The 25,041-nt window shown below is 50.7% G+C and overlaps 1 protein-coding gene across 1 annotated transcript in view; it reads right to left on the bottom strand.

Annotated features, from left to right (window-relative positions):
* TNN (tenascin N) overlaps positions 1 to 7,905 on the bottom strand; it is a 34,579-nt gene extending 26,674 nt beyond the window's left edge. Inside the window, exons 1-4 of the mRNA XM_054712259.1 lie at positions 7,503 to 7,905; positions 5,091 to 5,465; positions 4,007 to 4,270; positions 451 to 636 (exon numbers count right to left, since the gene is read on the bottom strand). Coding sequence (XP_054568234.1) covers positions 451 to 636; positions 4,007 to 4,270; positions 5,091 to 5,465; positions 7,503 to 7,905 — 1,228 coding nt within the window. The remainder of the gene's footprint in view (positions 1 to 450; positions 637 to 4,006; positions 4,271 to 5,090; positions 5,466 to 7,502) is intronic.
* Between the last annotated feature and the right edge of the window lie 17,136 nt (positions 7,906 to 25,041).

The raw sequence follows: 25,041 nt of genomic DNA, 5'->3' as shown, positions 1-25,041 counted from the left end.
AGCGTTGGCTCGGGCATCTGGGACAGGACCTCAGCCCAGCCACCCAGCAACACCTTCCATGGATTATGCTGAAAAAACTATCTCCATCAATCAAGTTCTCTTGCTCGCTCGCTCCCTCCCTCCCTCTTTATATCTCTCTCTCACACACAACACACGCACACATTCTTCCAAAAGGGAAGTCTGTGCGCCCTCACATCCCTCTGAGACACAGACAGGGTGAGGACATGGGGAAAGCGTGTCAGATGAGTTATCTGTTAAGTGGGGCTCTGAGATTCTGGAGTCGCTCTGGGACACTGGAGCAGAATCCTCGGGCTTCAGAGTGGGCTCACGTCTGGGAGTTTCCGGGGTCAGGGTTCAAGTGATTCCTAAGGCCCCAGGACCCGCTGTGCACACGCTGTCCCTGCCTCAGCATCCACAGCAAACACCTCCCATCCCAGTGTTGGCTCTTACCCGTGATGTCATATCGGCTCTTGGGGTGGCTGCTCTTGGGCACCGTGACCTCGGCCACCTCCTGCCCCGTCAGGGGGCTGTACAGCAGCTTGTAATAGTCTACCTCGGTTGGGGGGTTCTCCCACTCCACATCCAGGGAGTTCTCCGTCTCGTCTGTCACCCACGCGGTGCCAAGCACAGCAAGATCTAGGGCAGGGGCAGGCCGGCAGGAGAAGGCAGTGAAGAGGAGGGCCGGCAGCTCCGTGCCAGGCCCCTGGCTACCAGCTCAGCTCCCTTTCTCCCTGCTCACACACAGAGCAGGCTGCAGCCCTGCACACGGTCCTCAGCAGGTGTCCTAGGACCACCCAGGCACAGAAACTGTTGGTGTGCACATGGTGGAGGACGGACTCTGTTCAGGGAAAGCCTCCTGTGCCCTGCCCATCCCATCCCATCCCATCCCATCCCATCCCATCCCATCGGGACCACGCAGCCCTCTCGTCCACTCGGCCCAGGGCTCAGACTGCTCTGAACTGAACACTCAGCTTCTAGCTGCAGAGCCCCTGTCCCCACAACTCGCCCCGGATGAGAGGTCCAGACCCCCCCCCTGTAAGTTCGGGATGCATTTCGGATGTTCTGGAGTATAACACTGATACCACAACCCCCTCCTTCCTCAGCCTCCCAAATGCTCCTGGAAGATTAATCCGAGGCAAAACTATAAAGTAGGTGAACTTTAACCTGGTCCTTCTGAGTACCCTTCCTGCACCTTTGACCAAACTTTAGCACAGTGATGGTGAACCTATGACACGCATGTCAGCACTGACACGCGTAGCCATTTCTGATGACACGCGGCCGCTGAGGCGGCCGCATGCCGAGGATAAAACATTTGCGAAATAATGTTTTTTCCTCAAAGTGACTACCTGAGTTATGCTCAGTTTTTTGGCGAAGTTTGACACACCAAGCTCAAAAGGTTGCCCATCACTGCTTTAGCACCTCCACCAGGTCCCTGGTGTGCTTGGCTGCCCACCCTGTCCATCCTGTGACCGGGCGGGGGGTGGGGGGGCATTGTACACATTCATTCATAGGAAAGTGTGAATAGCTAAATCTTTACCCCTCCATTCAGAAAAGAAAAGAATTTAATGATTAACACAAAAGAATGGATCGCCGACATGGCTCTAAGGAAGAACTGTGGGTAGTGGTGAAGAGGGGTTGGGGACTTAGGGGCACGTTGAATTCCAATCGCCAGACCCCAAGCTGATGAGCCTGCCTGGGAGACAAGTCCCCAGACTCTCAGCCTTGCCCCCTTCCTCAGTCCCACCCCCACCTTCCCTGCCTTGGCGGTGCTCCCAGCCCAGCCGGCTGGCCCCTTGTGGAGGACGTGGGAAAGAGAATCTGCGAGCGGGCAGTGAGCTCAGTGGTCTCAAGGCCCCTCGGCTCTGAATACTTGTGGTTCATTCACTGTGTTATAGACAGAGCCTCCCAGAGCCTTCCCTCTGAGGCACCCCCCACCCACCGGCTCCCACCTGCCTGCCTAGCCTGCAGGCTCTCCCTCCCCACGGCAGGCCCTCGACGGAGCAGGGCAGGAGGTGAGCAGTGAAGAAGGTCCTGCAGCGCTCACAAACGGAAAAGCAGGGATTTGATGAACATGTTCACGATTCTTATGGGGGTACGCATCTCTGGTTGAGGCTCCCCTGAGGAGCAAATGAGAATGAGTTTAACTTGAACCGGATTAGACAGAAAGACAAGCTTCCCAGCCACATCTTACAAGTCCCCAGAGCAAGGAGCCGAGAGGGGTGGCTAAGACTTTCAGAAGAGATGTCTGTCTTCGGGGCTTTGGGCACTGTTCTGTCTGAAGGCAGAGGCAGTGACAGAGAGGAGAGGAGGAGAGAGCAGCTGAGAGCTGGGAGCCGGCCTGGCTCACACACATAGGCCTTGTGTTCTCCCTTTGAACTTAACGTCAATATCGGACAAGGCACTCTGCGGCCATGACAGATCAAGACCAAAACAAGACCATTCGTGATCATGTCTGAACACAGGCAAAAGCGTGAACAATGCCCAAACCACAAAAAGGCCAAACAACCTCCCTCCTAACGAAGTGACTGCTGCTTCTGTGGCAATCACAGCGCTAGTCTCCCCTGGGCTACCCCTTTCTAGGCAAGAATCACCAGGATGCCAATCAGAGAAGCACCCCACTTCCTGACAACATGCTTCCCTGAATCCTTCCAAACCACTGAACACAGCCCACATCCTACACCAGTCTCTCTGACACTCTCCAACTAAGACGCCCACGGGTCCCCCATGTGTGCGTCCTCCCCCTGCTGCAACAGTTGATAAATGCAACTTATTCAACTACAGGGATGTTCCAAGGGGGGTCACTGGCTGGAGGGTGCTGACAAAGGCATTCACAAATTGTGCTCCCAGGATGACAAGTCCCTCACGGCCCTTTGCCACACTGAGCCACCGCTGCTCCACCACCAAATAGGACAGGCAGCCAGATGTTTCTGCAGACACGGTGTGCCCAAGGCCCACCCATCTGGGTCTCCCTGGATCTTTCCCCAGGAGTTTGGGGAAGGCTGAAGGCAGCTCATTTTTATCATCATTTAGAACAGTGCCTGGCACACAGTAGGTGCTCAATAAAATATGTGGAGCGAAGGAATGAATCATAACCACTCAAACAACAAGGTTTCTCCAAGCCCTTGAATGTCTAAGCAGCTTTAAGACCTTTCATGAGAATTTCTAAAGAGTAAGTAGTGATGCTGGTCCTTGCAAACATTTTGGTAGCATTCGGTGGTGCCCTGAAGGCTCTGTTTGTCCCTCCAGACCATCCCCCATCCTGCTGTGTATCCCAGATTATGACCTCTATGACCTGTGTTAGCCAGGTTCCCTTGCCCCCTGGCTTCTGGTTGGGTTCCACCAGTGAGAGTCACCAGAAGACCAGAGGGCAGGAGAGGTCTCCTTCACTCCCTTCCAGGGGACACAGGAACTGCCTGCCTCCCTTTACCTAAAGCAACTTATCGGGCAGCCTCTCCCAGCTCTCTCTGGGTCCCAGTACCAACTCCCACCTCCTGCCCCTTCAGCCTGGGGTGGATCCCCACTGATGCTGGGCCAAGGGTGTTAGACCATCCAAACCCTGCCCACACCTCTGTAAATAACCTTTTCATTACACTTTCTTCAATGACCCATTTCTTCCCCTTCTTTCCTGCTGAGAGAAATCTAACAGGAGGCTCAGAAGATCCTCACTTGTCCCAACTTGAACCTGCTGAGTGGCCTCAGAGGCTCAGTGAGGACCTGGGGATGCAGGTGTGTGGCTGCTTGTGTGTAGGTGCAGGGCAATCAGGGGGAGAAGACTCCTTGGGTTCCACAATCCAGCAGGCTCTGTCACCAGCCAGGAGGACCCAATACTTGGTGAGCAGAAAGCAGGGAGCCAGAAAGACTTCCTCCAGAACCTAGAATTGCAGCAGCTGTGTTTCAGCCCCAAATCCAGGGAACAGCGTGGAAGGGGACTGGCGGGGACCAATGCAGGAAAACGTTCGAAACGGCACCTCTCCTGGGCAACCTGGGCCCTGGGCTGCCCCCTCACCTGTGGTGGCCAGCAGGTGCTGGGGGCTGCTGGGAACCCCTTTCTTCACGTTGTGCAGGGTGACTATGTACTTGGTCCCAGGCAGCAAACCAAGGATGTCATAGCTGTTTCGCTCCTTGGGCACCTGTATCTGCTTCCCGGAGGGCTCCCTGCCCAGGGGGTGGTAGCTGAGGAGGTAGTGGTCCACCTCGCTGGAGGGCTCCCAGCTCACCAGCAGCGACTCCTCCGTGCTCTTGAGCAGCTGCAGGCCCTGGGGGGCGACCACTGCGTGGGGAGCAGGAACAGGATGGAGAAGGTGAGGAAGAGGGTAGAACACAGTGAGCACTGGTTGCACATCTATCATCCTGGTTATGATAGTATGACACTTCCCACTGTCATAACAGGTGTGGGTGTGGAACATACATCTGATGGACCTGCGACACATACACACACACACACACACACAGCCATTAGATCACCTAAGACCAATGGTCCTCAAACTAGCATCAGCATCGGCATCACCTGGGATCTTGTTAAACATGCAAATTCTCAGGCCCAGCTGGTGTGGCTCAGTGGTTGAGCATCTACCAATGAACCAGGAGGTCACGGTAACGTAGATTCGAGGTCAAGAGCACATGTTTGGGTTATGGGCTCGATCCCCAGTAGGGGGCGTGCAGAGGCAGCCACAATGATTCTCTCTCATCATTGATGTTTCTCTCTCTCCTTCTCCCTTCATCTCTTAAATCAATAAAAATATTTTTTAAAAATGCAAATTCTCAGACCCAACCATCTGCGCTTGAACAAGCCCTCCAGGCGAATCTGAGGTGGGCTAGAGGCCGAGCCCCTGCAGAGGAGAAAGAGATCAACCGAAGAACTTGTATGCATGCGTATCAGCATAACCAATGGGCACAAGACACTGGGGGTGGGGGGCGGGCATGAGGGAGGGGACTAGGGGAGGCGGGGGGGGGGGGGTCAATGGGGAAAAATGGAGACATATGTACTAGTATTTGTAATACTTTAAACAATAAAATAAAGATTTTTTTAAAAGAAGGTAATTTTTAAAAAGTGTTAAATGCCAGCCCGGCGGGCGGGCGGGCCCTCTCACCCTGCGAGCAGTCCAGGCCGGTGAAGCCCTCCTCGCAGTAGCACTCGCCCGTGTCGCAGAAGCCGTGGCCACTGCAGTCGCCGGGGCAGCGCCGCTCGCTGCAGTCCTCCGACGTGAAGTCCGCGTGGCACTGGCACCGCCCGCGCACGCACACGCCCTGCCCGCTGCAGTTCCCGGGGCAGGCGGGGTGGGCGCAGTCGGCCCCCACGTAGGGCTCGGCGCACACGCAGCGGCCGTCCTCGCAGCGCCCGTGGCCGCTGCAGGCGCCGGGGCAGGCGGGCACCTCGCAGGCGGCACCCTCCCAGCCCTGCTCGCAGCGGCAGCCGCAGGTCTCCTGCGAGAAGGTCCCGTGGCCGCTGCACTGGCGGCCCTGACCTGCCAGGGAGAGGAAAGGCGGGGGTGAGGGCTGGAGGGTGAGGGCCTCCTTCCCTGGAGGCCCCGAAGAGCGGACCTGCAGGGCTCTTGCTCCGAGAACGGTAGGGGGTCCGACCCTTCCAACCTGGGCCAGACTGGGACCTGTGAAAGCTGCAAAGGTTTCCTCCCCCTCTGCCTAACAGGAACCACCCTCCCCTTCCCCGCCCCACCTCCAGTGTTCACGTGAATCCTCGGTTCCCTTCCCCTTAAACGGTGGTCATCCTTTAGTTCCTCTCCTTAAGGGGCCCTGGCTCCGGCCTGCGCGGGAGCTTGGCTTATCTGGCTGCAGGCGGCTGCACCAGTGAGCCCACACCGAAGCCTGGAAAAGTGGACCTGCAGAAGCTACCCGGCAGCCCGGAAGGTACGGGGTGAGGGTGGGAGGAGGGATCAGCCAGGCTCCCCTCTCTGACCCTAGACTGCAAGGGGCAGTCAGAGGGTGGGGCAGTCAGCCCGCCCCTTTCTCAGAACACCTGCTTTCCTTCCTAAAAACACTTCCACCATGGAGACTCTCCAGAGCCAGTTCCTGGCAGCCTCCAGGTGTCCAGTTCTGTGTCCAGCATATAAGGGGTGCTCTTAACTGTAGCAGTTTCTTCAGGCATAGAAATGCATGGGGGGGAAGAGGGGGCATTGCACTCATTATTTGGATCAGCCTGGGAGGTTAAATAAAAAAGTGAAGGGATTGAGAAGTACAGGTTGGTGATTATAAAATAGGCATGGGGCAAAAAGTACAGCATAGGAAATATAGTCAGTAATCTATATATATAAAAGCCTAAGCAACCATGGAGGGCTGACCATCCGGTAGCTATGACATGCAATGACCACCAGGGAGCAGATGCTCAATGCAGAGGCATGGAAACATGGAACAGACTGATGAATCTCTGAAGGAAGGGGGAGTGGGGAAAGGTGGAAAGAGATTAACCAAAGATCTTATATGTATATAAGAGGCCCCTACCCCTGACCTGCGGGGATCAGGCCGAAACTGGCTCTCTGACATCCCCCGAGAGGTCCCGGATTGCGAGAAGGTGCAGGCCAGGCCAAATCCGTGCACTGGGCCTCTAGTATTGTAATAACTATGTATGGTGCCCATTGGGTACTGGAGTGTATGGGAAGTGGGGGAACACCTTGTAAAGTATATGATTGTCTGACCACTATTCTGTACACCTGAAACTAATGCAGAATAATATTGAATGTAAACTGTAATTGAAACAATTTTTTTTCTTTCTTCTTTTGCAGGAAGCCCAGATATATTCAGAGGGACAGCAACCCAGCTGCCCCACCCCCCTTAGCCTCCTGAAGCGGGTTCTCTGCCTTCCTCCACCCCAGCCCACTTCGACCTGTCTTAACCGAGTGCTGGGTTCTAGTTAGACCAGGTCTTGCTTAACTCCAGCCCCTTCCCTCCCCACCTCTCTCACCAGACCACCAGCAAACTTGCTGAGGAAGGGTAAAAGAACGGCCAACCTTCCCTTAAGCAGTCATGCCTGGGAAGGGGAGATTTTAATGACATGCGCAGTGGGCTACTTGCTAGAATTTAAAAAAAAACAATTTGCTGACGCTCTACTATGGGCCAGGAATCTCAAATACATCATCTGTAGTTCTCAGTCTAGTTGATAGAATTATCCTCACTGGACAGTTCAGGAAACGTAGGCATCTGCCCAAAGGTCACAGAGCTAAGAAGTGGCAGACCTGGATCTGCCCAGCCCTGTCCTCTCAACTCCACTGCATTCCCCATAGAAGAGACTGGCCCGTTGGCTAAACAGCACCCAGCAGCCTTCTCACCGGGAAGCCTCAGCCAGGAGTTCAGACTCACTCACGTCCCTCTCTGCTCCGCTTGCAGATGCCCCTGGAGCTGGTGCCAGCGATGAGGTCCCCCCGGGGAAACCCAGAGTGAGGGGTGGGGATGAACCAGACTCACGAGTGCTCATGAGGCTGGTGGAACGCCTGGCACCGAGAAGGTGCTCACTAAGTGTCTGTTGAATGAATACCAGGAGGTGAGCTCACCGGCAGCTCCCTGGCAGCAACGCTGGACGTCACACCGCTCCTTCACCTCCGCCATCTCGCCCTCCAGCTTCTGCACCCGGGCCAGAAGGTCCTGGACAAGGCCTGCCAGCTCGCAGTCCTTCTGCGGTGTCTGCAGGCGGATATTGTGTCTGAAGATGATATTCTGTTCCTCGGCCTCTCCCAGGGCCAGGAGCGAGGCCCCTTCATCACCGAGGGGCTGAGGGTCAGCCTCCACCTGGACCAGTGCAGACTTGGGCACGTCAATCTTGTAGGTGTGGCTGACGGTCAGCTGTTGCTCCTTGTCACTGCAGCTATGAGGCTCGAGAGGGGCCAGGGCCGGGGCCGAGGCCACCAGGAGCACAGAGCCAAACAGGAGCCCTAGGGGGAAGCAGAAGGTCCCCATCCTTGGAGAGATGAGGCGCAGACCCTCCAGCAGGCCTGTATGCAGAGAAAAGGAAGATAGCCATGGAGATATGCTGGTGGAAACTGGCCTTTTAAAATGGATCCTGAGAGCCCACAGGCAGCTGAGAAACCAGCAGAAAGCTTTTGTCCTGCATCTACTGAGGTTCTGATTACATCACCTTTTGTTCCGTCCTCACACACTGCACATGCCTGCCTGCTGTCTTTGCTTCCCTTGCACTGTCCCCACTACTGGGAGGCCCTTCTCTGCACGTCTAATTCTGTACTCACCTGCATTTTAATAATGACAAGGAGAAGAATTGTCTTGTGTTGAGGGCCTACTGTGTGCCAGGGTTTGGTCCCCTAATCCCTAATCTTTACAACAACCCTAATGTTGTCCTCCCCATGGATGATGCCAATCTCATGGTGGCCCAGAGAACACGTGCTGTGTGCCAGGCACCATTTTAAGTGTTCCACACTTATCACTTCATCTTCACAACAACCTTTCGTGGAATTCACTATTATCACCCCCATTTTACAGATAGGGAAACCGAGGCACAGTTAGCTACCTTACATGATTTGCCCACAGGCAAACAGCCAAGAGTGGCAGAGTTTGAAGCCAGGCAGTCTGGCTCGAGTCCGTGCTCGTCAGCGCTCTGTCCTGCGCAGAGGAGGAAGCGTAGGCTGGAGGGATGGAGCACGCTGTCCTGGGTACCATGGCCAGCGAGGGCCACGCCTGTGCTCAGATTCCAGGCCAGTGTCCTGTTCACCACTTCTGCCTACAAACCAGCGAAAGTTCACAATTTCCAATAAAAATACCTTCTCCCTGAAGACTTCCACATCCCTGCTGGAATGAGCCCTCCTTCTGCTAAGCATTCAGAGAAATGCTGCGGACGGTCCCTCTGTGGGTCCCTTGATGGGTTACCTTGTGCATAGTTCCTCTTGCTGCATCCCGTCTGCCCATGACACTGGGAGACTCTTAAGGACGAGACCCAAGGTTGATTCCTCTAGGGGCCCCTCCCAAGGCATGGGCACAGAGGGGTTCAATCCCCCTCAAATCCATCAGTGCCATAGAGGCAGAGCAATCATTGGCTATGATTGTGAGAGACCTACACCCCAAAGTTTGGGGGGACAAGGATAGGTAAGTCCTGCCACAGAAAGAAGGCAACGGGAGCCAGAGCTGAGTGCAGTCCACAGCTCAGCCAGAGTGTGCTGCCCCGGTGGGCAAACCGCAGGAGGAGGTGCCAGCGGGCAGGGCAGACCTAGACTGTGCAGAAACCACAGGAGATTCCCACAGGAGTGGTGGGTGGAGCCAGCATGGGCGCCGCTGTCATAACAAGGGCATCTGATGACCACAGGGAACCACACCAGCCCAGCCGCATACAAACCCCTTCTCCCTTCTCTCCGGCCCCCACCTCCCTGCCTCCCTCAGCCTCCTGGGGGAGCCAGCAGCAGCCACAGGTGTGGGAGGGGGAGGAAGAAAAACCTCTGTCCCTGGTCCCCTCCCGCTCACCTCCAATTCCAGCATCAGGCCGGAGGTGGGTGAAAAGAAAGTCATGGCCTGGATGGACGCTGAGGCTCTTATATTGGGATGGACCTGCCTTTCCAAAGGCTTCTCTTCCGATACCTAAAGGCGCCAGAAAAGCCCTGGAATCCCTGGAGATTTTTGTCGGAGGTTGGGGGAGGGGAGGAGAGCCAGCAGAGTGGGCTGCTGGGCCGGTGCAGGATGAACATGATGCTATTTCACAACTGCTGTCTTTACCAGCTCAGCTGGGTGGCATGGAGCAGCCCTGCACACCTTCTCCACCGACTCCCTAGACAGGACGGAGCTCAGAGGCATGAAGCAGTGCACCCGATTATGCGAGGTCCGTGCCAGGCCGCAGCGATGACCCAGGCGCACAGGGTCCCCTCACCGAGCCCTTAACCCCTGCCGTCCCCAAAACCACAGATTGATCTCTGAGAGCCTTCTTGGTCCGGGGCAGCAACAGAGTGAAACGCAATCTCAGCTTCTCTGCCCTCTCCTGCCATCCAGGCCCCAGGCCCAGCCGGGCTCGCCGTTCTCTGGGCCACAAACGGCCTGCAGATGGCTTTCTGAAGCCGCTCCCGGCGCATGCACACAGCCACGGACTCCTGCCATAACCGCAACGCTGGGCAAAGCCCAGGCTCAGGGTTTGTTTTTGGAGCCGGGAATATGAGAAGCCCCAGAGCCCTGTAGGAGCCCTGGGTGTCCCTGTCCTGAGTTGTAACAAGATGTCCTCGATAATTACAACCTTGTCAATTCCACGCTTGAGCTCAGATTTTCCTGGGCAGAGTCATTGCTCGAAAGAAGATGGGGCGGGCGGGGAATCCTCGGCCCAGCAGTCCTGCCCGGGGTCAGGAGCACGAGGAGCCTCCTGGCTCTCCCTCCCGCGTGGCAGGAGACCCGGCCTGTGTCACAGCTTAAGGAAGGGATGAGCTCACCAACTCTTCCAGGCACAACCGACCACAGACAGAGCTCCCGGGGGTGGGACGGGGCGGGCAGAGCTGCACATCTCATCAAAAAACATGCCGGAAAAATTGGGGAAAAAAAAAAAAAAAACATGCCGGGTAGTAAGGTTCCGAATGGAATGATGCCTCTATTGAGGAAGTTTCTCGCGGAAAGTGGGGTGAATGCTGCGGGAATGTCTGAGGCAAAGGGGGTTCACACGCAGGGGATGTGCATGCAGGAGACCGCAGGATGTCAGGTGTCCCCAGGAATCATTCCCACCTCAGATCACATCCTTTATTCTGCCTGCAGGCGGGGTGGTGGGTGGTGGGGACAGGCGGGGGCAGAGGCAGGCTGAGACTCGGGATGAATGCTGCCCGAAGTGGCTTTTACGAGAAAGGCTCCCGGAGGTGTGTGCTGCCGGTGGTGAGCTGGACGGACGGTCCCCTGGACGGACGGTCCCCTGGACGGACGGTCCCCTGGACGGACGGTCCCCTGGACGGATGGTCCCCTTTACGGACGGTCCCCTGGACGGACGGTCCCCTGGTTGTCTGAGAGGCACACTGACGTCACAGGTCTCTACGCCTGGGCTCTATTTATTCTTCCTTGGTGGCCACATCTGCCCCATGGCTTTAATTTCTAGCCAAACACTGACGGCTCCCAAATCTGCATGTGCATTCCTGGACCAGACGTCCCTGTAAGCTCAGGGATGGCAGTGCCAGGACTGTGGGTCCCCGCTGAAGCCCCAGCCCACAGCACAGTCCTGGCCCACGTAATCTGTGTGTGAAACTATAACGGCCTCGGGGCTTTCTGATGTTTGTCAGATGATGGGTACTGTGCCCAATACTTTATGAACACTATTCTCATTTAATCTGCAGAATCCCAGGCATCCATTCTTTGTTACAGATGCTCTGAGAGGTTAAGTGACCTGCTCAAGGTCACACAGCTAATAAGCAGCAGAGCTGGGGTAAAACACAATTGTCCATTTTCACATCTGTGTCTCCCTCCCTCTGCTGTGCGTCCTGACCAAATGAGGAAGTGCAGTGAGAAGATAGCCACTTGTGAAAAAAAGACCCAAGTCCTCTTTCCCGTGGCATTTAAGAGAGGGGCTCTCCTGAAATAAAGGAAACCGAGGCAGGACAGGTGCTCATTACATGCTAATTGTCCAATGACTAAATCCCATGCTGACTCCCTCTGGGGGTGCAAGCAGGACCCTGGGAAGATAAACCGGGGTTTCTCCGGGAGGTGGAATCCTGTTGCACCTCTGAGAGGCTGAGCATCCCCTTCCAGGGAAACAGTGTGGACCAGGCCCCTGTGCAGGGGCAAACGTCCCCCAGCCTTGGCCAGAGAGGGATGGACCCTGAGTCCCACCCGGCCCTCTCAGTCACAGGGTCATGACCTCGTGTCACCTCATTTTCCCCAAAGCAGGGCATACACCCTGGTCAGGACCAAGTACACTACTTGCACCAAAGAGAGCGGCAGCCCGTGCCTTAGCCGCCGTTACAGACCTTTCCGCTTAAACCCAGGCTTTCTCTGACTCTCATTACCTCATCCTGTCTAGTTAACCACAAGCATGTGAGAGCACTGCCTGGGGTTTTAGGAAAACTGATTATCGTGGGTTTCCAGTGAAGTCATTAAAAAGGTGCTCAAATGACAGGGTGGCCGTCCTGATATGGAGGCGTGCCAGCGCCCTGCCAGGCTGAGCTGCTCCTGCCGGGCGCACTCGGGCCGACCCAGGACGGATAGGAGCGTTTCTCTTTCTAGTCTCGGTGGCTCGGACTCTGCACGGGCTTGCCGTACAGGACATGGGCAGCCAGGTGTGCCGTACAGGACACTGACAGCCAGGTGTGCCGTACAGGACACGGACAGCCAGGTGTGCCGTACAGGACACGGACAGCCAGGTGTGTGTGAGAGCACAAATGTGGTCTCGTGTGATAACGCTTAGGATGGTCACGCTCCAAGCACCATGCTGCCCCCTCACTCTTCTGGTTGGTTCTGTGGAATACACCCAGTGAGCACCCCAAATATCCTTGCAGATGACTCACATCCCACCGTGCCGAACCCCTTTTCCTGACCCAGCCTCAGCACTCAGTCCCTTTCCCAGGGGTGGCCACAGGCTGGTGTGACTGTTTTGTGTTGTCAACCGAACCTTAATCCACATCGCAAAGGCTCAACCGGGTGATGGGAACGAACGGTGACCCCGTTTTCTCAGCACCTATTGTGCGCAGGCCTCTGCGCCGGGTGCCAAAGGTCTTCCTGAGCACCAGGCGAAGGTGCCCGTACCCCACAGGAAGGAACCCCTTTCTCACAAAGACCGTCCTTTCACTTTCTTGGGAATGCACGGGTTCCAGCACAAAGGCAAGATCACACGGACACAAGGGCATGAATTCAGGGGCCTGGAGCCAGCCGAAGCACAGGCCCGGTCTCCTATGCATTAGGACGACTGTGTCTGACCTGAGACCCGGCCAGCCTCTTCCCCGCGGCGGGCACCTGATGCCAAACTGCTCCCACTGAAGGACAAGAACAGGACCAGGCAGAGAAGCTGCGATTCCTTCTCTTAGCTCAATGCTGCTTTTCCACACACACAAGTAACGTTCAAGTCCCAGCCTCTTCCAAGGAGACAGGCTTTTCCTGCTCAAGGGCCTGCCCTGCCCCAGCCACACTCTCCGGGTCTGTCTTCAAGACCAACAGCCATGCTGAGAGGTGGCTGGGGCTCTGGCAGTGAGTCTCCTATGGCGGGTCCATCGGGCATCAGCCCGAGACCTCAGCATCACCAGCTCGCAGACTGGTGGCTCCAGACGCTGCTGCAAAACCGAGACCACGATCGCATGTCTGGATCCAGACCCACAGGAGCCAAGGCTCCGAATGAGCCTTGGACGGACAAGAGTTTCCACTGGGCCTGGGCACAGTTTCCTCAGGCGTCTTCTCAGGAACAGACCTCTGTCTACCCTACATTTCAAACCACAGAACCAGCTGGGACAGAGCCCAGAAGCCAGAGATGATCTGAAGTCGCCCGTCCTGTTTCCCTCCTGCAGGAGGCCACAAACTTGGGGACACGGCAGGAATTAAAATTGTATGAAACAGCAATTTTCAACCGGCATGCCCGATTTTTAAGACATGCACTACCTGACTGTTTAGTCAGGGGCACTGACCTCTTTTCCCTTAGATTGTCAAACCAAAAAGTGACAACAGCCGTCCAGTGTGAATGAATCAAAACTACAGCTACTTTTTGTCAGATCAGCAAAAAGATGTAACATTTTTTTTGGTGTGGTTTTAGTAATTAGTTTATGTGCCATGAGATGAAAAAGGCTGGCCATCGCCGGAATCAAACAATGTCAAGTGGATTTTCTCGGCCTCTCTGGGCTGATGTTGCAACAAATGCTCAAATGGCAAAAATCACGAGTCTTTCCACACACATCTGTGCTCTGCCAGCCACCCATGGGTGTGTCACCTGATGCCTGCCGATGCTCCGGCTTCTGCATGAGCCAGTGGACCCCGGGCACTGTGGCTAACCTCTGTCCAGATGTAGGCAGTTTGCTATTTTTATGTTAGGACTTGTTCTTTATTTAATGCTTATAGAAGCATCTTGAGTTTTTGCTTTGAAGTGAATGCTCTCACTCATTCTTCCCTCTCCTCCCCCCACCTCTCTCTCAACCACAAAAATAAACAGGTAAGTAAAAAGACCTCCAAAAACGAGTCCACATCATGTCTTGAAAGGTTTCAAAATGTCTTCTTTGAGGCATTGTGAGGGAATAGCATGAGAATTTGGGGAAAAGAGGTTGTCATCATACAAACAGAATCAAAACCTACAAAGTTAAATGTTTGAATAAACTTCAAAGCTCATCAAGCTCCCTTGCAAACCTCATCGTAATTGGTATTTACAGCAGCCAGAGACAGGGATGCCATCACAGTTTCCTGATCACAACCAGAACAAAGGTTCTATTTGGGGATTTTGTGTGTGTGTGTGTGTGAGACATGGATGGAGGGATTGAGAGGAAAAAAAAAGAAAGAAAGAAAGAAAAAGAGGAAGAACTCACCGACCCGGACAACAGTGTGGCGATTGTGGGGGAGGGGGCGGGTGCAGGGGGAGGAGGGTACAGGGGAGGTCAATGGTGATAGAAATAAAGCTGTCACACGTTCTATAAAAAAATAAAATAAGTGTGAGCACCTTTAACAAACCAAAAAAAGTTAAAAAAACAAAAAGCGAGCCATAAATACTAGACTTACTGGGGGATCACTTTGTAAGGTATATAAATGTCTAATCACTATGTTGTACACCTGAAACTAATATAAAATTGTATGCAACTATAATTAAAATTTTTAAAAATATATATACATTTAAAAACAGTGACACAGATGAATTAAAAAAAAAAAAAAAAGGAGCCTTTGACATTGGGAAGAAGCCAGCAAAGAAATAAAGATGCTAGACTTACATGCAGGAAACATTTTCTACAACACTCTGTTGTTCTTGGTGCTGTGGTGCCTGAGGCTCAGGCTTCTTCCCACCTGGCCACCTGCCCAGTCACACAGGAAACCTTCGGAGACCAATGCTCTTACCTGGGAAGCTGCCGGGCACCATGTCCAACTCTCCCGCCACCCAGACCTCAGTGCTGGTCGTCCCTGGTCCCTCGCTCTCTCCTCGGCTTCCCTCCTTGGGTTTAAACACTGGTCGGGCCAGGGGAGGAGCTGGCAATGGTCCTCCTGGGTGTTTCCTCTCACTGGCAGGAGCTCAGTGAAGTGCAGCTCGTTCTAACAAAGGGGTGGAAATGCTTACCCAGACACTAAAAATACTGTTTCCAGTTAAGCAAAAAAGTGTGTGTGTGTGTGTGTGTGTGTGTGTGTGTGTAACACATAGACAGAGACAACAGTGTGGTGACAGCCAGAGGGAAAGAGGGGGGAAGTGGAGGTGGGCAAAGGGGAGGGATGGGGACGAAAGGAGACTCTGCTTGGGGTGATGTGCACGATGCAGTGTGCAGATGTTTTGTTGAGTTTACACTAGAAACCTGTATGGTTTTTGCCAGCCAATGTCACCCCAACAAATTCAATAAAAAATAACATGTAGCTCCAGAATACGGTTATTAAATGAAGAGTTTACATGCCTCCTGGCTGGGAGTGGGCCTCAGGGTTTGGAAGAGCGTCTCTAAAGTTTCTTTCCCTTTCCCAGGTTTCGGGCACTCAGGGTTTATTGCCCACCACTTAGGGAAAGGCCTTCAGCACAGAAAGACATGAGCAGAGACCCTCAGGGACAGAACCTCCTGTGGACCCCCCCCCCCCCCCCCCGACACACACACACACCTCCTCCACCCATCAGCTCACAGCGATGAGTGGCAGGGCTCTGAGGACAAGAGAGCAAGTGCAGACCCAGCACCTTCAATTCCTCAGCCCAGCCAGACCCCCAGGAAAGCAGGGCACCCCTTACACCACCCTTCCCCTTTTGCCATCAGATGGACAGACCTTGATCTTCCTATGAAGCAGAGCTGCTCTCTACCCCCAACCCCACCCTGAGGGCAGATCTACAACATAATGGAAGGAGCCTGTGAGGCCTCACTTCACTTATGTGGACACTGAGTGTTGATGGAGGGAAAGGAAGAGGACAGGGGAAGTGGGGGGTGATCAAAAAGTTGTCCCAGCATCTGTGTGAGGGTGCGTCCAGAGCCAGACTGCCTGTACCTGAAGCCTGTGTCTGCTACTTGCAAATGACCTTTGACTTAACCTCTTTGTGCCTCAGTTTACTCATCTTTAAAGACCAATAATACAGTTATGGTGAGGATAAATGAGTTGATGCATGTAAAGAATTATGACTAGTCCCAGGGACACAATGAGGGGTCAATGAATGGTAGCTGCTGCAATTGTTGTCATTATCATTATTACCATTTGTCACTCTTGCATACCCCACAGTCGTCTTTGATGATCTGCACCCCAGTCTGGATGTGTTCACATTACGTCCTCAAATAGTCCTGCCATCTGCCCCAGAATCAGGCCAGCTACACACAGAGGGGACACTGTGGTGTGAACCAGGGCTCACCAGAATGTCTCCCAGGCCCCAGACATTTCTCTTCTCCTTTGGACCTTTCTTCTCTGCTTCTTGAATAGAAAAGTTTCCTCTGGAGGCTCCTAGAACGCCACTGTCCCCTCAAGTTTCTCCACTCTTCTTCATTTCCTCTATTTCTCCCCGAGTTGGTGGACTTGCCAAACTCTCCCCATTATCCACCTTCCGTGCCCTAACTAGGTATATAACTAGACCAACACAATGGGCTCGACAGAGGCCATCTTCCTCCAGCCTGAATTAGGCAGGGGCAGCCCATGCCACTCTCACAAAGACCCCTCCCCATGCAGTAGTTCAACAGGATAGAGGTGATTGCTCTCACATTACAGCAGAAGAAGGCTGTCCAGGCTGCGAGGGCAGTGCCCCCATCCACGGTCCCCCGTCCACAGGGCCATCTCTCAGCCAGTGAGAGGCACGAAGGATGCCCATTCCTTAAAAACACAGAAACAAAACCTTTTTTTATTTTGAAGTCATTTCAGAGTTGCAGAGAAACCACACAAATATTACAAAGAATCCCCATGTAACCTTGGCCCACCTTCTCCAAATGCTACCAAAGGGGCAGTATCATTCACTTCCCCCTCTCTTTTTTCCTAAAACATGAGAGAGTGACTTAGAGACAGGTTAACCTCTAAATCACTTCAGTGTGTAATATTTCCCCCAAATAAGGACACACTCGTACGTAACTTCGATTCAGCGATCAAAATGAGGACATTCTACAAAATAACTGATATTCACCCTTAAAAAATGTCTAAAGAAATTGACAGCCCCCAAAACCTGGCGACCGACCAGGTGACAGAGACCACGGCCGCCATCTCCTGGCAGCCGGTGCAGGCCGTCATCGACAGGTACACGGTGCGCTACACCTCCGCCGACGGAGACACCAGGGAGGTCCCGGTGGGGAAGGAGCAGAGCAGCACCGTCCTGACGGGCCTGCGGCCGGGCGTGGAGTACACGGTCCACGTGTGGGCCCAGAAGGGGGCCCGGGAGAGCCAGAAGGCCGACACCAAGGCCCCGACAGGTAATGGAGTGCTGTTCTTCAGCCTCATACTTTGTTCTTGTAAAGGTAAATGGTGATCGGTCCCCTCCACCCACTGAGCTGGGGCCACCAGTGGCCTTGCAGCATCTGCTCTCACCCTCTTGGAATACAAGTAAGTGCCTTCCGGAGTATGGAACAGCACAAGGAGAAAGAGGCCTGGCCGCGCTCGCTGAAGCCCCAGACACATGAATGAGCCGAGCCAATGCGATGTGAGCATCCCAGCCCAAACTGCCACCCCACAGAATTAGGAGCAAATAAATAATTGTTGATAGTCACTGTATTTTGGAGAGGTTTACTATGCAATAATGGAAAAGTGATACAGAGTCTGTATCCAAACTGGGGAATAACTTAACTTGAAACTAATTTCAATCCATTATTTCGTCAAAATAGTCTAACCCATTCCAGAACAACCTGGAAATAAAAACACAAAGTTCCTGGTTCAAATAATGGTTCAAGCAACATGTTATTACAGCGTCTTCTTTTATTTGAGAAAAATGTAGAAAAAAAGTATTCCAACTGCAGTCATCTCCAATTTTATTGTCCTATGAAATCACCCAAAACCCAACAGACCAATGTGCTGGCTCTGAGGGAGCCCGAATCCACTGTGTCTGGCTTGGAGACCTGGACCTGGTCTGAGCTGGCTTGGGTCTGTTTGAGCTGGTTGGAGGACATGTCTTAGTATCTTTACTTAGGATTCTACTGAGTTTAAAGGAACTGGAACCAAACTTAAACAGACCTCCACTCTCAAGATCTTGTCCCAGCTCACTCACTCACTCTGCCATAAATTATATATATTCTGTACCCACAGGGTCACCGTCCCCTTGTGGTAGATTCTGAAGTCAAACCTCTAACCGTTTTCAGGATGTGCCATCTTCGCCTTTAAATGTGCGTGTGCCTGCAAACATAGACCACAGAGCATGGCCTGCAGCAAAGAGGAGTGTTTATGACTCCCTTCGAGGCAATGATTCTTCTTCCGTCAATATTTTCTTCTCTTGGGTCAATACTTTCTGATATCCATCTCAGTATTAGTCAATATCTTCTTATTAATATTTTCTGACAATAACAGTTGCTGTGAGCCTGAAGTGTGTGGGAGCAGAGGGCTAGATTTACAACCAGGGGCCTGGAACCTTGGAGGGGATGGCAGTTTGGTTTTTAGGAGATTCTTCATGCATCACTGGCCCAAAGATGGCTGTTTTGTAGATATCATTCATTATTATTTTTATTATGAAAGTAACATTATTATAAACTAACTAAAATCGACAGCAAAATATAAAGAAGAAAATTAACTTTTCCTGTAATTCCTGCAACCAGAGATAAACAATAATTTTTCTTCTACAAATGTATACATATATGGAAAGATGTATATATCTGTGCACATGTATTTAAAAAGTTAAACAATTAAGATTCTATTACATAGAGATTTTTTTTTCTGTGCTTTGTTCTAAACTTACATAGTATTTTCCCCCCTCATCTATATAATAAAAGCCTAAGCGACCATTATGGCAGAATGACCAGAATGACTGGTCGCTATGATGTGCACTGACCACCAGGGGGCAGACATTCAAGGCAGGAGTTGTCCCCTGGTGGTCAGTGCGCTCCTACAGGGGGAGTGCTGCTTGACCAGAAGCCGGGATCACGGCTGGCAAGTCTCTCCCATCTCCGTGGCAGCACTAAGGAGCAGCGAGCCAAGTGGTAAGGAGCAGTGAGCAGGCAGGTGATAAGGAGCAAGGAGTCTTGGACTGAGAGAAGGATGTCCCCTGTGGGGAGCGGGCCTAAGCTGGCAGTCGGGCATCCCCTGAGGGGTCCCGGACAGTAAGAGGGTGCAGGCCATGCTAAGGGACCCCCTCCCTGACCCCCAATGCACGATTTTTGTGCACCGAGCCTCTAGTTTTCTTATATATGTTTTCAAAGGCATGTGTTTTAATATTGCATAGTGTCCTAATATGTGCATCTAATTCATGGGGTGAAGGATGGATTGCAAAGGAATTTGGAGGCATTTGGGGGAGTAATGGAAATAAAAGTTCTAGTCTGGCTTGACTATGGTGGCTGCCATAGGACTATACACATTTCTCAAAATTCATTGAGCTGAATACATTAAAAGGGTAAATTTTATTGTATATAAATGATATCTCATAAACCTGACTTAAAAGATGTCGCTGAGGGACCAACTCATATATGACCCAGTGCTGCCCAGATCGTGTCTACCCTAACTCATCAGTCTTGACAGCACGTGAGAATCACCTGGGAGTGCTTAATAAAATAAGAGGCCAAGGTTTGGGAAAACGGGAGCCAGAGACTGATTTAATTGGCCATGGGTCAGGCCAAGGCATCATATTTTCTGAAAGCTCCCATGGTGGTTCTAAAACGTGCAGCAGGGCTGAGAAGCACTCATCTGCACAGTAAGTCATTGGACCACGGAAGCAGGAGATCAAACGGGACTTGTAAATTTCAGAATCATAAGAGTTTTATGAATTTTGCCAACTAAGCCTTTATTAGTCCACTGATTTTTTTGTATTATTTCCCTCCAAAGTCCTAAGATAGTCATAAAAATATTTTTATTGCAACATAACTCATATGCCATAGAACTCATCCTTTTAAAGTGTATAATTTAGACCCTGGCCAGGTGGCTCAGTTAGTTGGAGCATTGTCCTGTACATCAAAAGGTTGTGGGTTCAATTGTAGGTCAAGGCACATATCTAGGTTGTGGGTTCGAACCCTGGTCAGGGCATATATGGATCAATGTTTCTCTCTCTCTCTCTCTCTCTCTCTCTCTCTCTCTCTCAAAGTAATAAACATATCCTCTGGTGAAAATTAAAAATAAAGAGTATAATATAATTCAGTGGATCTTAGTATATTCACAAGGTTGTTCAGCCATTACCATTATTTACTCTGAGAACATTTTCTTCAACTCAAGAACAAACCCCACGCTCATTAATAGTCACTTACCATTTCCCCCTCCTGTGACAACCACTAATCTTTGTGCTGTCTCCGTGGATTTCCCTGTTCTGGATATTTCACGTGAATGGAATCATATAATATACGACCTTTTGTGACTGGCTTAGTCACAAAATTAATTTAGCATTTAATATAGCATTTTAAAGGTTCATGCATGCTGTAGCATATTATCAGTACTTGGTTCCTTTTCATGCCCAAATAATATTCCATCGTATGGATATAGCATCGTTTGTTAATCATTCATCCACTGGTGGAAAATTGGGTTGTTTCCATTTGTTGCCTATTATATTGTTGCTAAGAACATTTGTGTACACGTTTTTACATAGATACCTGTTTTCATTTCTCTTGGTATTTAGCTAGGAGTGGAATTGATTGCTGGGCCATATAGTTTATGTTTAACTTTCTGAGGAACTACCAAATGGTTTTCCAAAGTGGCTACATCATGTTGCATCCTCACCACAATGTATAAGGATTCCAATTTATTCATGTCCTCTCCAACACTTGTTTTTGTCTGTCTTTTTTTTATTATATCAACCTAGTGAGTGTGAAGTAACAGCTTGAATTTTTTATTTGTCTTTCATTAAAAGTTAATGATGTTGCCAGGCCAGCATGGCTCAATGGTTGAGCATTGACCTATGAACCAGGAGGTCATGGTTCGATTCCCGGTTAGGGCACATGCCTGGGTTGCAGGCTCAATCCCCAGTGTGGGGTGTACAGGAAGCAGACGATCAATGATTCTCTCATCATTGATGTTTCTATCTCTCTCTCCCTCTCCCTGATTCTCTGAAATCAATAAAAATATATTTTTTTAAAAAGTTAATGAACATCATCTCATGTGCTTATGGGCCATTTGTATATCTTCTTTGGAGAAATGTTTATTGAAATCCTTTGGCCATTTTAGTTGGATTATCTATATTTTTATTGCTGAGTTGTAAGAGTTCTTTATATATCCGAGATACTAGACTCTTAATAAATATGTATATGACTTGCAAATATTTTCTCCCATTCTTTGGACTGTCTTTTCACTTTCTTAATATCATCCTTTAAAACATAAACATTTTAATTCTGATGAAGTCCAATTTCTTTTTCTCTTGTTGCTTGTGCGTTAGGTGTCAGATATAAGAAAACATTGACTAATCCAAAGTCATGAAGATTTACAAATTTTCCTCTTAAGTTTTTTTATAATTTTAGCTCTTACATTTAGGTCACTGATCCATTTTGAGTTAATCTTGGTATATGGTGTGAGAAAGGGTCCAACTCCATTCTTTTGCATGTGAATATCCAGTTGTCCAAGCACCTTTTGTTGGCAAGACTATTCTTTCCCCATTGAATTATCTTGGCACCCTTGTTGAAAATCATAGTCATGTATTTTTTTAAGTATCTACGTCTGCTCACCTGGAATAAATTTTTACTTATTCTGTTTGTTGGAAGCCGCCCATTGTCTTCACTAGCAGAGAGGTGTTGACAAGGAACCCGGAAGCCTGGAGACCTTGAGCTCTGAAAGGTCAGAGCTCTGCCCCCACTGTTTAGTTGAGACAATGGTAGCTGAAGCAACTTCCACCTTTTAGTTTTATGTAAATCCTTGCTGATTGGCTATTATTGGAATTGCCTGCCTAAGGGCTATGGGTGTATCCCAAAACCTGAATAAAAGGGATAGCAAGGCCAGAGCAAAGCGGAGTCCTTCCTCTTGAGCTGGGCTCCTGCCTGGCCCCCAATATTCCCAGATTTATACCTTCTTGTCTAGTCTCTTTCATTTGTATGCAGCCCCCGCCAGAACCCGAACCCTGAACCACTCGGGATGTGGTGGGGCGGGGGGGGGGGGGGGGGGGGGACGGGACACGACAACACTCACACTGTTAGCTGATTAGGAACTCTAAGTCCAATTGTCTGTCCACATATCAGTGGATCCAGCATCTAATAGTTCTGACTTTCAATGCCAAGTTCTCAGTAGGTCCTTAATAAATACTTGTTGATAAATTGATCTTGAGGCTAATCAATTTCGTAAACAGCATAATTTGTTTCTGATCATGGTGGTCTGATTCAAGTAGATCTCTCTGATCAGCCAAAGGGACCAAACTTATCTGTACAAGTCAACAGTCTTAGGATCAGAAGAGTGGAAGGATCCTTGGGACCACGGATGCCCACAAGCAGGACCACAATTTTGTCTGGGTGTCTACCTCTCCCACTTGTGACTCATGGATAAACCCTGACTTATTCTAAAGGAATCATAGTAATTGCAGGCTCTCGGACATGATTTGATTTAGGAAAGGATACCTAACCCATTTCTGTCGAATGGGGCTTCTGCAAACATAACATCTCCCAAATGTCATGACTGTAAATCAAAGAGAAGAACCCCACTGTCCCTCCCTGAAGATGACTAAACTCTGGAAACGTGATAGGAAAATCCCATCATTTTCTTTACAAACTGAGTCATAGCCTCCCATCTCAAATGTTCTTCCTAAGGCCAGGCTGTCCAGGCTTTTGTGGGGGGTTTTTTGTTGTTGCTGTTGTTGTTTTAAACTACTTTCATTCTTCTTAATAGCCTAACTATCAACATTTCTGGTTTGGGTTGTTATTTTTTAGTTGCTGTTTTCTAAGAGTGTAGGATTACAGCAAGGCGGCTGTGTGGTAACTGTTCCATGGCCTGTGAAGGCAGAGCCACGGGTAATGATGAGGTTTGATTGTGGAACTGCTGAGGTCGCCCATTTGTGGCCAACTGTGGTCTCTGGGAGATGAGTCCCTGGGTGGCTCCCTGAGTGACTGAGGGACAGGGCCCACAGGGTCCCCTGCAGGCTGCTGTCCCTCAGGACTCTCTCCTCCCATCTCTACTATCCCATACCCATGCCAGCTGGGCGTTATAGGCTCTTCTTCCTCTATTCCCTCTTGCCAATGACAGGTTTGAGAAATGTCAAAGAGGGCAAAATTCATTATCAACACAACGTCATCCCCACTGGAGCCCAAAGCTGAAGACAAACCTTTGTGTGAGTGATGGAATATTTCAGATATTCAAAAAGGTTTAGAGAAAAGTATTTTAAACACTCTTGTATCTCTACCCAGCTTAGGAAATAAAATACTATAAATACTGTTTAAATCCCTGCATATGCTTCTGATCATATTCCCCTCCCTCCGAGAGAAAAACACTCTCCTGGACCTGGGACTAACGTTGCAGTGGGTGTCTTTATACTTTTATTACATACGTGAACACGTAAGCTTAAACACTGCCCTTCAGTTATTTAATGGATTTTTACATTTCTTTTCTTTTTCCTTAAAATCTCATAATACAGTATGTAAATGTTACTCTATCCCCCGTAAGTTCTGCCCTGCAGCCTGGCACAAGAATACCATCTAGTTTATTTGTAAAAGTTCGCCCAACCACGTTACTACTCTCCTCGCCTTTTTTCTAGTACTTAGGGGTGGATGCCACAGCTCCCAGGCCAGCCTTTCACAGTGAATGACATGCTGAGCGCGAAGCAAGCAACCCTGAAAGGATCGAGCGGAACCCGACCACAGAGATGCTGGGATGCTACCCCATCTCTTAGTCTCGTGTTTTGCTGGGGGCTCAGTAGGCCTGGTGAGCCTGATGACAATCATGCCAGAGTCACAGGGAGTGGGGTGGGACCAGGGAATGACTGGCCTCATTCCTTTCCAGGAGTACCCGTCAAGCATGAGATTGTTACTAGCAGATTACAGCTGGGAGGACAGAGCTGCCACTTCTGTTCAACGTATAATTCCAACACCTAGGGCCATGCCTGGTACGTACTAGGCACTTAGCAGATAGACACGAGTTTATTTTAATTGTCCCCGCATCCAACCCCAGTAAGGCCTAACGCAAGCTCAGGACACACAATGGATGGTTAATAAACACTGGTGCATGCTCTGAGCGGTGACTGTTAGTGCTACAGAATCGGTATTAGCCTCTGTGAGCTGAGTCGCTGCCAGGTATTCGCCTATCTTGAAATTCTCTTGTTATGTCTGTGTAAGTGCCTTCAGGATTAGTGGTGCTGACCAATGTGTATGTGTGGCTGTACCTGGCTGAGCCTCCCACCCCTGCAGGGGACTGAGAAACACTGTGGGTCAGGGGTCCAAAATCACACAGTCAAGATCTGGAGATAAGAAGTAGAGAGTGGCCTGTTAAGAATATATTTCTCATCAACAAATATGTCCTCTAACCCAAGTCACCACTGACTTGAAGGAGCTGGATTTCAAACCCAGAATTTCAAAGGCCATCATTATTTTTGCTTGGTTCTTATAGCCATCCCCTCAGCAATGATAAAGGATGAAAAAACTTCCCCCAGGAATCCTGTTGGGCTAGCCAACTCCAAAACCAACCGCAGCTCATCCCACAGCCTCTATGATGAGCCTCGGCGCCCTAAGAACCACGTGCTGGTTTATGTTCCAGAAGGAGCCACCAGACAAGTGCAGAAACATGTCTGTCCCTCCCCACCACAATGTTCCAGGAGAAGAACATGGCCTGAGGCAAGGGGACACCAGGCATCATGACTCTTAAACCCTGCTGACTTCACCTTCTACCATACCATTATGGTTTGGGGAGAGGTTTAAAGCTGAGCCTCAGAAATAATTACGAATGAAGATCTGGCTAAACATAACCACAGAAGAAGATGAAGAGGAGTTGGGGTAC

The sequence above is a fragment of the Eptesicus fuscus genome, chromosome 22 (genome assembly GCF_027574615.1).
Source record: "Eptesicus fuscus isolate TK198812 chromosome 22, DD_ASM_mEF_20220401, whole genome shotgun sequence".
NCBI lineage: Eukaryota > Metazoa > Chordata > Mammalia > Chiroptera > Vespertilionidae > Eptesicus > Eptesicus fuscus.
The sequence above is the reverse complement of the archived record's forward strand: the minus strand, read 5'-3'. Positions and strand labels throughout refer to the sequence as shown.